Here is a 13,272-nt window from a genome sequence, read left to right on the forward strand (position 1 = left end):
AAGTTAGCCACTGTTTCCACTGTTTCCCCATCTATTTGCCATGAAGTGATGGGACCGGATGCCATGATCTTAGTTTTCTGAATGTTGAGCTTTAAATCAACTCTTTCACTCTCCTCTTTCACTTTCATCACGAGGTGTTCATCACTTTCATCACGTGGTTGGGGAAAGCGCACCTTATTAAACTCAGCTGTAATCACGGCCTGGGCTCCTGCAGTGTGTTGCGCTGGTCCCCAGAGGAGACAGCAGTAAAGAGGCTTGGTTTCCACCTTCCAGGAATATCCTTCCATCTGGCATGGGGAGGGGGGCTTGCTAGGGTCCTGGAATGGAAAGCTACTACTGAGTTAGTTCTCAGCCTCTTTCCTTGGCTGGAGAAGGTACTGTCCGGGACTGGAGAGCGCTTTCACTCAGAGCTCTCCCTGAGTGAATTCTCCACTGTCCCTTGTGCCCGTCCCGCCCCAGGAGCCGGGCCCATGCGGTGGAGGGCCAGGTGGAAGAAGTCCTGGGGGCCCTGCGGCAGGGCACGCTGGCGCTGCAGGAGGCCCAGGACACCATGCGGGGCACCCGCCGCTCCATGCGGCTCATCCAGGACAGGGTCGCTGAGGTAAGTGTCCCACGTGGGGGAATGAACGTTCAGACCCGGGCACGAGGCAGAGACAGTGTCAGGAAGGGACCTGGCTGGGAGCTGAGATGGGGCCCTAAAGAATCAGGGGCTACAAGCCTTGGCCTGGCTTCGAGCTTTTAGTTTTCTGGCCTCGTGGCTGATGCAGAAGCAGGGGTGGCCTGTGAGCTCCGGCAGGAGTAAGGGGGGATGGTCAGCTGAGCCGGTGAAGGCTGGGAGGCTTGTATGCTGGGGGCAGTTAGGGGATTGGATGGGGGTGATAGTGATGCCCTGATTGGAGGCATCAGTTTTTGTGGCCCAAAAACTGGAAAGAAGACCGAAGGTCGCTGCCTATGAGACCCACCCCAAACCCCCGGTCTCTCTTTTTCCACAAAGGTTCAGCAGGTACTGGGACCAGCAGAAAGACTGGTGACCAGCATGACGCAGCAGCTGGGGGGCTTCCGAGCACGGATGGAGGAGCTTGGCCGCCGGGCCAGGCAGCAGCAGGCACAGGCAGCCCAGGCCCGACAGCTGGCAGAGGAAGCCAGCAAGGAGGCGCTGAACGCGCAGGAGGTACGAAGAGGGCAGAGAGAGCCCGAGGAAGCACTGTCAGTGGGAGCAGGAGTGGGCTCTGTACACTTGATAAGACCACGGCTCCAAAGCATTTTGCATGGGCATGGTCGCTTCAGTCCTGTCCAACTGTTTGTAATCCTGTGGACTGTAGCCCGCCAGGCTCCTCTGTCCATGGACATTCTCCAGGCAAGAATATTGGAGTGGGTTGCCATGCCCTCCTCCAGGGGATCTTCCTGGCCCAGGGATCGAACCTGTCTCTTATGTCTCCTGCATTGGCAGGTGGGTTTTTTACCTCTAGCATCACCTGGGAAGCACCTCCCCCACCAAAGCACTTTAAGTACCAGTTACTCTGAAATATACCTGGGGTGGGGGGTAGATGGAGCTTCTGGATTCTTACACCTTTGGCTGCTTTTGGTGGAGCCACTTTGGGGATGTTGGAAACAGCTGGTCCAGTTCCTCTCCTTTCACAGACAAAGTGGATTTTGTCCAGGCACAACGCTTGTCTACAAAGCAGGGCTCTTGACACCCGACCCAGAGCTTATCCTCTGTCTGCGGCTTCCCAGCCCAGACAGGCACTCTTGATTTAGCACAACCTGAGCCCCATCACTGTCAGAATTAGATCAGAGAGAAGGTCAGAGGGCCATTCTCAACATCTCCAGGGTACCGGTGGTCCTGGTACAATGGCCAAGCTGCCAGGCATGCTATTAAGTGACAGCCATGTATCCGGCCCTGCGCTGGCAGTGAGCTGGGAAGTGACAGGCGCTGCGGATGGAGGGAAGTACAGAAGTTAAGGTGTGATTTGTGGCCCAGGGGCTTTTATAGAGCAGACCCACCCCATGGGGGATATTAAAAGGCACCTCATCTCCGTGTCCAGATGTGGGTGATATCAACTCCTTTAGCCAAAGGCCTTTAGGACTTTGGACGATGGTGATGATGGTGATGCAGAAATGGGTTTTCCTTTTTTTCAGGGGTTTGAGAGAGTAAAGCAAAAATATGCTGAGTTAAAGGACCGGTTGGATCAGAGCTCCATGCTGGGAGAACAGGGCAGCCGGATTCTGAGTGTCAAGACGGAGGCGGAGGAACTGTTTGGGGAGACCATGGAGATGATGGACAGGATGAGAGGTGAGGGAGTGGTCCAGGGCCTTGGACCGCGGGGCATCCCTGAAGGCTGCTGCCAACCCAGGGTTTCTGAGGCCCACCCTTTGGAGCTGGCAGTACTAGGGGAGTGAGAGCAATTGGGATTTCCTGAGTGCCTAACGGGGACAAGGCCTAGAATGGGGCTGTGAGCAATGTGGTGATGTTCGCAAAACTAGGCCTGCCTTTGAGGAGCTTGCAATTCAGAGGGGGGCATTTTTTCCTGTTGGCCATTAGCTTCATGAAACTGCATTTAACAGCACAAGGAGATCTGTGATGAAAGCCTGAATAATAGGCGCTTGAGGGGCTCAGAGGATACATAATGTCAGAGGGAAATGTTCAGTGACGGCAGTGTTCAAAAAAGATCAGATTTGAGGTGGGCCTGGAAGGATGAGGCTGTGAGGAGGAGGAGGGGCATCAGGACAGGGTGGTTAGGGAGGAAATAGAGGATATGGGCAGGACCACCCTCCTGGGGAGGAGAGTTGACGAGGACGAAACTCGTGGTAGCGAAGGAGCAAGGAGACACGTGGCTGGTGCCCACGGCCGACCCGCACGCCAGGAGGAGGGGGATAGACACAGCCCTGGAGGCAGTAGGAAACCAGCCAGCAAGTCGTAATGAATGGAGCTTTCAAAAGCGTTCTGAGGCTCCCCAGAAAGGCGAACAGGGGCTTCCAGGCTCAGTCTCTTAGGATGCGATGATGGGGTCACGGCCCTGGGGTGCCCTGTGAATGCCACGACCAGAGTTTCTTTGAATTTTGGAGAAAGCTTTTGACAAAATTCTGTTTGGCTAGCCAGACGGACGGAATGGACAAAGGTGGGCTGGTGAGTCGACAGTGAGTGGATTCGAGGCTGTGGCCAGCTGCACCTGAAGCAGGAGGTGTGAGGGGCTGACCCAGATGGAGGAGCCCAGCCCCGGGCCAGTGCCTGCCCTGCCCTTGTCCATCAGCGTTCTGTATGAAGACAGAGAATGTGCTAATCAAATCTGGGGATGGCAGGTAGCAGATACACTGGGTGACAGAACTAGCATTCTGAGTCTCAGAAGGATGGGCTGAAGCTAACAGGATACAATTAAGTGAAGAGAAACATTCTCTCTCAACCTGGCATTGTCTGCACTCAGAAGTATAGCTCAGGTAAGGCCGGGCTACTCAGGGGCTAATGTAGCTAAAAACTTTATGACTGGTAAGTGATAAATGCTTACACATTGTTACTCACCTGAAAAAGATGCAGGAATTTTGATATAAGCCAGAAGTGCCTTGCTCCTGACAGAAGAGCTAATAAATGCAAAGCAGCCAAAATAAGGGGAGTAATGGCTCAAGGGCGATATTAAAAATATGTAGTAACTGGTGTGTCTTACGCCTACTACCAGCCAGGAAAAAACTCACTGAAGCAAGCATTTACCTGCTTGCTGGAATTTACCATTAATTGTAGGGTTATGGGGAAGATCATGCATAGGGAGCCCCTAGGAATGAGAACGGAGGGGGAGAAGAGCAGCTAATAAAATGTCACTACTTATCATGGCCCATAGGTCCATATGGGGGCCTACTGGCTGAATGTCAACCTGGTAATAACCCCTGCTACACTCCACTGATAGTCTCACCTGGGAGATGGGGTTCAGTGGGGGCCAGTACATCTCCAGAAGAGATATTGACGAACCGGTGTACATCGGGGGTCAGGGCGGGGGTGAGCAGAGTTGGGAAGTAGGGAAGGCCTAGAGATTCTATCAGGTGAGGCATGGAGGAAGGAACTAGGGCGGTTTCCTCTGGGGAAGATGCGGCTCAGACATGTGAAGGACTGCCGTGTAGGAGGCATAGCAGATCGAGTCTTAACAGCCCAGGATACAGACCCAGGACCACGGGGTGGAAGCAAGACATGCTCAGATTCTGGCTTAATGAGAAGATTTTGTAATGAGGACTGCCTGAGGATGGAGCCTTGTGAGGCAGTGACCCCCACTGCCGCCCTGCTCTGGGAAGTTGAGGCTGAGGCTGAGTACCAGCTCCCGTGAATGCCGAGCTGCCTAGGACAACAGGAGGGACAGGCTGGACCAGATCCCTTCGGAGTCCTTCACATCCTCCACACATAACCTGGGAGGTGGGATGCGTAATGGACCAGTGGGGCAGGACTAGGTGTATCTGGAGTGTCGGGGAGAGAAAACGGGGAGGAATCCAGCCTTGCAGCTCTTCTGCCCTGGTGCCCACCAGGATCCCTGGTGGGATGGCAGCTGACCGGGTCCACCACAGCGAGTGTCTAACCTTGGTGCCAGGGGCCTCCACCATCGGCCTGGGACTGCTCCGCCTAGAGCCGAGGAGAACCATAGGGGCAGGGGACCCCCGGGTCCAGTCCTGGCCTGGTTTCTCTAAAAGTGGGAGAAGGGGCTGGGGAGAGCTGCCTTGGGGGGCCAGGCTCCCCTCGGGGTGGAGGTGGTTTCTCGGGCAGGTGCAGCTCCAGGTGGGCGGGAGGGGACGGAAGGGTTGGGAGTCTCGGTGCATCTCACCGGCTCCTCTCCCCACTCCGGCTGTTCCTTCGGCCCTCAGACATGGAGTCAGAGCTGCTTCAGGGGAGCCAGGCCATCGTGCTCCGCTCGGCGGACCTGACGGGGCTGGAGCAGCGCGTGGAACAGATTCGGAACCACATCAACGGGCGCGTGCTCTACTACGCCACCTGCAAGTGAGGCGGGGCCTCGCCCGCCGCCCCCTCGTCTGCCCTCTCGGCTCCCGGGGCCCTGGCTGGCTGGCAGTTCTTTCCTGCTCCAGGAGACTCTTACGCAGCCTAAAGCACAGCCGGAACTACCCCCAGGATGCAGCTGAGCCTGGGCCGGTGGGGCAGCTACAGCTGGGTGACGGCGACCGTGGAGGCGGGCCCGTGTCACCATGTCCAGCGGCTCTCGAGTGCAGGGCGCTTGGCTGGGCAGGGTCCTTGCCCTTCATTCTCCACTGAGGCTGAAGTCCTGGGCCCACACAGAACTGTAACTCAAAACGTTGCACAAGGGAAAAGTCCAATAAAAATCTTGGGAAAGGAGCCTGGAGGTCCAAAGAGGGGAAATATTCTGTCTCCCTGTTACATAAACCTTTCTCGCCTGTTTCTGTCTCTGGTCTGGGGTCCCTGGGTGCTCCCCTGCTCAAGCCCAAGGCCTGGTGGCATATGAAGCATAGGCTGACACTCTCTGCCCAGTCTAGCTGGCGCACCACCCAGACTGAGGGAGACGGGGCCCATTTGCTCCAGGAACTGACTGAATTCCTTCCTTAAGAGGCCAGAGGAGCTGTTTTCATCTTTGAACAACTATCCAGTTTCTCATTTGTAGATGGAGAAATAGAAACCCAGACATGGGGAGGAAGTTGTTCGAAATCACACAGCTCCAAGAGGCAGAACTAAGACTAGACTTTGTGTCTCTTGGGATTTTAAAAAGAAGCTATAAACGTGTGTGTGTGTGTGCGTGTCGGCAGATATGCAAGCGGCACGAATATTTGTGTGTTAACTGTGGTTCAGGCGCCATGCTGGTGTTCTGTCTACATGGAGCGTGTGCATTTTATTTCATGATATGGGTGGCAGTGTTGTTCCCATTTGATAGGCGAGGAGACCAAGGCCCCAGAGGCTCACAGATGTGGCAGGCAGGGCTGAGCTGAGCCTCAAACCCACGTTCATCTGTTACAGGCATTAGGATGGATGCTGGGCCGGGCTGTCTGGGTTCCAACGGCGCCTACTTCCAAGGGGCTGTTGGAGAGGAAAATGAGTCGATGTGTATAGCTCACGACACTGGGTGCCTGGCCCACCCCACAGAGCTCCTGCCCTCGCCAGATCCTGCCTGACCTCCAGCTCTCCATGCGTCTTCCACTCCGCAAAGCCCAGAAGCCCCTGAGCTGCTTCTGACTTAGAGAAGGACCAAAAGAAGTCTCATAGAGAAAAATATGTCCATTTTATTCAGCACAACACAGAGCAGGAAGCCGGAGGGGGCGGAGGACAAGAAAACAGGGGTGGGACAAGAACAATGAGCCTGATTTTCAGGGAGAGAAAGGAGCAGAAGCAGGATTTGAATGACAGGCTGAAAGGACAACAGTCGACTTCCAATTTTTACTTAATTGAGTGTGTGTGTGTGTGTGTGTGTGTGTGTGTGTGTGTGTGGAGGCGTCCGGCCAGGATAAAAAGTGCTTACAGTACCTAGTGGTGGGTTTCTGTTTCATCTTGGAGGGTGTGGTACTGCTTTTGGACGGGGGTGGAGGCATAGGCCGATCAGAAGTGGATCGTCTGGGAGTTAGGGAGTTGGGAGGTGAATTCGGAGAGCTCACAGGCAGACTGCGATGCTGCCTGTCGCTCATGCAGACTGACAGGCCCCTCTGTCAAGGAGAGGCAGGAGCATGTGTGTGCTGAGTGGGGAGGCAGGGTAGCTGCTTCATATGGCTTTGCTCAGAGATGGCAACACAGATGGGCCAGCCCGTTAAGCTTTTCACGACGACACAGACCTGGGCACGAGCTGTCTACGCACCCTGCACAGAGCCACCCCAGCAGGGGTGGGTGTGTCGGGGTGGGGGGCATGGAGCAGGCAGGCCCGGGAGGATGCCACTTCTCCTGCCCGCAGCTTCCCGAAGCTCCACCGCGGCTGGGGCTCGCTCCTGGGCCTTCAGGGAGGCTCTGGCCTGGGCGGCAGCCGGCTGCTGCATCTGATCAGGTCTTGGTCTGCTGCTCTCCCTCCCGCCGCAGGGTAGACTCCAGGTTTGGAAGGGCGAAGAAGAGTTGAGTATCTCTCCTGGAGAGGAAAGGGGTTGAGGGTTGGGGTTGGGGGGTGCTGCCGCCTCTAATACCCTCTGTAGCCCGTTGTGGAGACTCCGGGGCAGGGCTCTCCCCCTGAGCTTGAGGCCTTCCTTCCTCTAGTCCCCTCACCTGAAAACTGTAGTGAGACAGACATGGGCCCTGGGGATCACATGATGAGACAGACTCCAGTCTGCCCCACCCGGCAGTGGGAGCTGCCGCCGGCTTTCACTGGTACCATGACTTCTGATTTGAAGTTCCTGGAAAGGAAACGTCGCAGCAGGCTGTGGAGTATTTGGAGAAGGAGGAAGGGCCGCGGTAGCCCTCTGTGCCTGTGGCAGCCACTCAGACCTCCCTTCATGAGGTGCAGAAAGTACAAGCCTTTACAGAGAAGACGGATGAGATAAGCAAGCCCCCTAGTCCTCCCAAAACACAGTGTCCCTGGAATCTAACCCCCACCACTCACAGGTACACACTTTCCTGCAGGCGTTTATAGTCCCTGATGCCTCACTAAACTCTGACAGCAACACTGTAGGGTTTCCCTGGTAACTCAGAAGGCAAAGAATCTGACTGCAATGCAGGAGACCTGGGTTCGATCCTAGGATGGGAAGATTCTCCTGGAGAAGAGAATGGGTACCTAGTCTGGTATTCTGGCCTGGAGAATCCCATGGACAGAGGAGCCCATTGGGCTATAGTCCACAGGGTCGCAAAGAGTCAGACACGACTGAGCAACTTTCACTTTTCCTGTGGGGCAGACTGAGCAGGTGTGATCCAATCAAACCATTTTACAGACGGGGAAATAGAGACACAGATGGACATGTCGGGGGCCACACAGCTGGTGAGGGGTGGGGACTGGGCTGGAGGCATCTCCATTGACGCCCCCGACCCTTTCCAGAGCTTTTCTACACCACGGAGCTGCTTCCAAGTGGGAGAGGCTCCCAGGTCTATTTTTTTTTAGCTGCATTGTCCTGAGTTCTTTCAGCCCCAGGTTGAGCAGGACTAAGCCTGGGGCTGGAAATACGTACTGTTTTTTGTTGGCCTTTTTGAGGAGCGTGGGCTCGGAGCAGTAGGAGGCGTTTGCTTTGGTCCCGACGTTCGTGCAGCTGGAGCAGCAGCCGCAGGGCCCGATGGCCAGGGGCCCCTGCTGCATGGGCACCAAGCTGCTGCTGATGCGGAGGGAGCCATTGACCAGGCAGTTGAGGGACCTGCCCCCGGGGGCCGTGGGCTGGGGGCCGTGCCGGCAGGGCAGCCGGGTCAGCGTGGGGGCCGCCGCGCTCGGGCCTGGGGCGGTGGCTGTCTCGGTGATGGTGATCTCCGGGGAGGTGGGTCTCGAGGCTGCAGGGATGGGCGGCCTGTTCTCCGCCTCAGGCCGGACCCCCGGGCTCTGAAGGTTCATGTGCAGCTTCCGCATGTGGTGGACCACAGCCGCTGCGTTGAAGGCTTGCTGGGGAGACACGAGACCCGTCTCTGACCGTCTCCACCCCAGAGGGCCTCCAGCCTTCCCTCTGCCCCATGGACGCTTGAAACCAATGTGCGCACCTCTCATTTCACAGAAGGGTCCAGGGAGCTCCAGCGTCTGCTGGGAGACCCCAAGGAAAGCCCCCCGCCCCAGCTGCCCCAGCCCAGCCTCCAGGGCCCAGACGGCCTGCCCGCCTCCTGGAGAGGACAACTCACCCTCCACTTGCTCTTGGCGAAGTTCTTCTGGATCTGGAGGCTGACTGATGGGTAGATGTCCCGGTGGAGGGCTGTGTTTCCGTTAATCCTGTGGATGTGGAGGGGACACCTGGCTAGTGGTGGTGACGGGGACTCCGTCAGGGGTTGGGCAGGGGCTGGGCATGCAGATCCAGGGTAAGCTGCCTGGAGTTCCCCAGGACAAGGGCTGGAACCCCCTGGAAAGGTCATAGGGGGCCTATGGTTTAGAAGGGCTTCCTAGGTGGCTCAGATGGTAAAGAATCTGCCTGCAAGGCAGAAGACCCAGGTTTGATCCCCAGGTCAGGAAGACCCCCTGGAGAAGGAAATGGCTACCCACTCTAGTATTCTTGCCTGGAGAATTCCATGACAGAGGAGCCTGGTGGGCTACAGTCTATGGGGTCTCAGAAAGTTAAACATGACTGAGCAACTAACATTAGTATTACTACACTTTAGAAACTTGCTTTTGAGCTGGGTGGGCAACCTATAGCCTCATTGCCTGCTTTTGTAAGTAAGGTCTTACTGTGACACAAACACACCCATTCATTCAGCTATGGGCTATACTGCTTCCATGCTGCGAGGGGCAGATTGAGTAGTTGCCATGGAGACGATATGGCCAGCGAAGCCTAAAACATTTACTACATTTACTATCTGGCATTTTACAGAAATAAAATTTACTAATACCCCATCCCTTACCCCTGGCCCAGTGTCAGAGGGCATTTGGCTGTTACTATCCTTTGACTCTAAACTTTGCACAGAAGCCACCTCCTCTCGGAAGCCTTCCTCTATGAGGCCACCCCCACGGAGGCTGCCTGTTCCCTGTCCCCTGAGCCTCTTATCCGTCCATCTCTAAGTGTCCTCAGACACTTGCCGTGTAAACAGTATTTCCTAGGTACTAAGGGACCTGGAGAAGTAACAGATGTGGCCCTGCTCACTGGGGGCTTACAGTGCAGGTTGGAAGCCTTGTTTCATGCCATGAACTAGAGTAATTCATGGTGAGCTGTGTGATTGTTAAAGAGAGATGGGAAGGTCTGTCTAGATTGCAGGAGCCAGGGCTTCAGAGGAGGACACAGATGGCTCTGGATCCTGAAGGATGCGCATCCAAGGCAGGGCCCTCGAGGTGGTGAACATGTGACCCAAGGTGAAATGTGGAAAGAGCTTGGGATGGAAGAGGGTAGGAGAAAAATAGTCATTAGGCCTTTCTGGAATAGAGAAGGTGTGTTGGGAACCCTGACAAATGAAGTTGGAGGTGACAGGCCAGGCCAGATTAGGGAAAACCACGGCTTGCTGCAGTAGGAACTGGGGAGCTTGTAAATTTTCCAGCAGGTGGGTAGCACACAAAAAAGGAAGTGTTTCAAGACTTTCTTTACCTGCTTTGTGTGTATGTGTGTGTGTGTGAAGCCGCTTGAGTCGTGTTCAACTCTTTGAGACTCTATGGACTGTAACCTGCCAGGTTCCTCTGTCCATGGAACTCTCCAGGCAAGAAAACTGACGTGGGTTGCCAAGCCCTCCTCCAGGGGGTCTTCCTGACCCAGGGATCAAACTCCTGTCTCTTGCATCTGCTGTACTGACAGGCAGTTTCTTTACCACTAGCACCACCTGGGAAGCCCCTTACCTGCTTTACCAATTGGTTGTTTTGTGATTGTTCTCAAAGCGCCTCGCATGGAATAGGCTTTGATCCCAGAGTAAGATGATGCTCTTAAGCAGAGTAAAGTTGTCTATCTGGCTGCATCTGATTCCCCATTTGATGATCCAACTGCTACTGTTGGATCAGAATCCACCTCATTAAATGCTGTTTATATCTCTGGCTTGATCTGATCTGTGCCCTTTGGGTGCTATACCAGTACACAGCTCAGGGCAAGCAGACTCCAGGGAAATGCGTTGTGAAAAAGTCAGCGTGGTGTCCGAGGAGCAACAGCAAGGGTGTGGAGCCCACCCGTGCCTCACTCACCAGGGGTGCCTCAAGGCCTTCTCACAGGTGTACCGCTCATTCGGGTCCTTCTCCAGCAAGTGGCAAATAAAATCCTTGGCTGTGGGGAGCAACCAAAGACACAACAGCTAAGGACCAGATCTCATGACTGATGGAGAGTCACTTCCAGGCTGGTGGGTGGCACAGAAGGCATCTTTAGCTCATCTTCCAAAGAGGCAATTTTAAGAGTCTTGAAAGAGAAAAAGAATCCAAACCACCGAGCAGCAACCCACCTGAAACCACCAGAGTGGCTCCACGCAGCTGTGTCACCCACACAGCACTGCAGATACATCTCTGGTCACGAGGCACCCCGTGCCTGACGCCACGCGGGTGCCCGCCTGCACCAGTCAGGGGCCAGCACCACACATGGGCACACGCGTGAATGCTGGCTTAGCTCTGATCCCCACTTAAATGGACCCAAGGACAAATACTGATGGCCGTCGCTCACACAGACCTTGCAGGCTCTCGGCTGGACAGGCGAAAGGCAAAACTCGGCCTTGGTTTTGTCCTTCCTGCCTGGAACGCGCCCCTGGGCTTGCTCTGCCCTCCTGGCCCCTCGTCTGAAGTACCTCCCTGCTTTTCTAGGCATCCCACGGTTCTGCCTCCAGGAAAACAAAAGCAGGAACCTTAGATGCGAATCATTTATTTGGCCTTTGAACCAGATGAAGATTTCTCCACTTTCCTTGGCAGCCTGTTCTGTCAGATTCCCCTGGGACCGTTAAGAGCCAGGACTGTCATCCGTTATTAAGCTCTCTTCTCTTGGCAGCCTCTGCCTTGAACCTGTTATTTTGTCTTTCCCTCAGACTGGTCTTACCTGACTCAGAAATGTCATCCCAGAACGGAGATTCAAACTCATAGTAGCCTTCCTTGATCTTCTCAAACAGCTTAGACTCAGTTTCTTCGTAGAAGGGGGGATACCCACACAGCCTGCGGTGGAACAGCAAGGTATATGCTGCTGAAGGACCCCGTCCTGGGCCAGCCGCTCCCCTCTGCCCAGCCTCCACTATATACACGCGCAGGCAACAAGGGTCCCCAGTCAGCAGCGTGACCAGTACATGGGTCTGCCCCTGATTCATGAATGATGCATGCATGTGCTAAGTTGCTTCAGTCATGTCCAACGGATGCAGGAATGATGCAGGTTCCATCAGATGTTTATGCAGGAACCAAAGTTTGGAACAGGTGGCCCTTTATATCCTACATTATATCCCCCAAACCCTCACTTTCTCCCTCCCCTGACTCTGCATGCGTGCAAAGTCACTTCAGTTGTGTTGGACTCTTTGGAACCCTATGAACTGGAACCCACCAGGCTCCTCTGTCCATGGGATTCTCCACCCAGGAATACTGGAGTGGATTGCCATGTCCTCCTCCAAGGAACCTTCCTGACCCAGGGATTGAGCCTGTATCTCCTGCGGCTCCTACATTGCAGGGGTATTCTTTACCACTGAGTCCCTGGGGAAGCCCCCATGATTCTTGAAAAGTGAAAGTGTTAATTGCTCAGTCATGTCCAACTCTTTTCGATCCCATGGACTGTTGTCCAGCAGGCTCCTCTGTCCATGGGATTCTCCAGGCAATAATACTGGAGTGGGTTGCCATTCCCTTCTCCAGGGGACCTTCCCAATCCAGGGATAGATCCTAAGTCTCCTGCGTTGCAGGCAGATTCTTTACTATCTGAGCCACCAGGGAACTTTGACTCTTTAGATGATGTATCAACTATCTTCAAGAAGGATGGTAGAAATGTCTACTTGAATGTAACTTTCCAAGGGATTCTTTTTAGGCTGTTTTGTTCTTCATTCTTTAGAACCTAAACCACTGATTGGCACAGAGGAGACAGCCAATGACAATTTGTTGAGTATATCATTGAAGAGAAGACTTATTCAACATACTTTGAAGAAATAGAGAAATGCATCCATACTGAGGAGGAAATGATTAATTTCAGGTTATTTTCCAAGAGCAAAGTTTGCTATCAGTGAGAAGGGATGCCGGGCAGGGGGTGGTGAGCAGCTTTGGAAAGGAGAGCCTGAGAACAAGAAGTCCAGTCTCCCTTCGAATTGCGAGGGGGAGCTGGGGATTGCTCTCGAGTCACTGCAGGGCAAATAGACCTCATTTAGGCTTGTGGAGGAGGAACCATGACGAGGTTCATCCAGGCCATCATTTTGCCTTGGGCTGACGTTATCAGGAGAGAAATCTGAGACGCGAATATTGTGCCCTCTTGGCTTCTAAGTTTAGGATGTCTCCTCCTTCTTTAACTGTTCATTCTATAGAGTGGGACTCAGTACATTTATATACAGTAAATGGGGGTGGGATGCAGAAAGCGGGAGTGCCGTGTGGCTGCACAGTGGGTTCACACTGAACTCTGTTTTTATAACTGAGTGGCGATCAGGACAAGATCCTCTGGAGCTGTGTGCATTAGTAAGTGTGTGTGTGTGTGTGTGTGTGTGTGTGTGTGTGTGAATGCACGTGGACGTGCACATGCTTTGGAGGTGGATGCTGCTTGAGGTGCTGAGATGGGGAGGAGAGAAGAAAGGGTGAGCAGGCGCTGAGACTCCTCAGGAGCTGGGCCAACGCCAGC

At 54.4% G+C, this 13,272-nt stretch overlaps 2 protein-coding genes across 6 annotated transcripts in view; one reads left to right on the top strand and one right to left on the bottom strand.

The window, feature by feature from the left end:
• The window catches only part of LAMB3 (laminin subunit beta 3), a 65,210-nt gene extending 59,890 nt beyond the window's left edge, over positions 1-5,320 (top strand). For all 4 annotated transcript variants that reach the window (XM_005217367.5, XM_059875422.1, XM_059875423.1 and 1 more), the window contains 4 exon segments: positions 460-601; positions 995-1,171; positions 2,140-2,293; positions 4,837-5,320. In XM_005217367.5, coding sequence (XP_005217424.2) covers positions 460-601; positions 995-1,171; positions 2,140-2,293; positions 4,837-4,973 — 610 coding nt within the window. In that variant the 3' untranslated portion in view covers positions 4,974-5,320.
• An 876-nt stretch (positions 5,321-6,196) lies between these two features.
• Positions 6,197-13,272, bottom strand: part of CAMK1G (calcium/calmodulin dependent protein kinase IG) — a 30,820-nt gene continuing 23,744 nt past the window's right edge. The window contains exons 9-14 of one of the 2 annotated variants that reach the window (XM_024976175.2): positions 11,518-11,630; positions 10,686-10,764; positions 8,720-8,807; positions 8,071-8,489; positions 7,178-7,305; positions 6,197-7,043 (exon numbers count right to left, since the gene is read on the bottom strand). In XM_024976175.2, the coding sequence (XP_024831943.1) occupies positions 7,215-7,305; positions 8,071-8,489; positions 8,720-8,807; positions 10,686-10,764; positions 11,518-11,630 (790 nt within the window). In that variant the 3' untranslated portion in view covers positions 6,197-7,043; positions 7,178-7,214. 2 annotated transcript variants of the gene reach the window in all.

Source organism: Bos taurus, chromosome 16 (genome assembly GCF_002263795.3).
Source record: "Bos taurus isolate L1 Dominette 01449 registration number 42190680 breed Hereford chromosome 16, ARS-UCD2.0, whole genome shotgun sequence".
Taxonomy (NCBI): Eukaryota; Metazoa; Chordata; class Mammalia; order Artiodactyla; family Bovidae; genus Bos; species Bos taurus.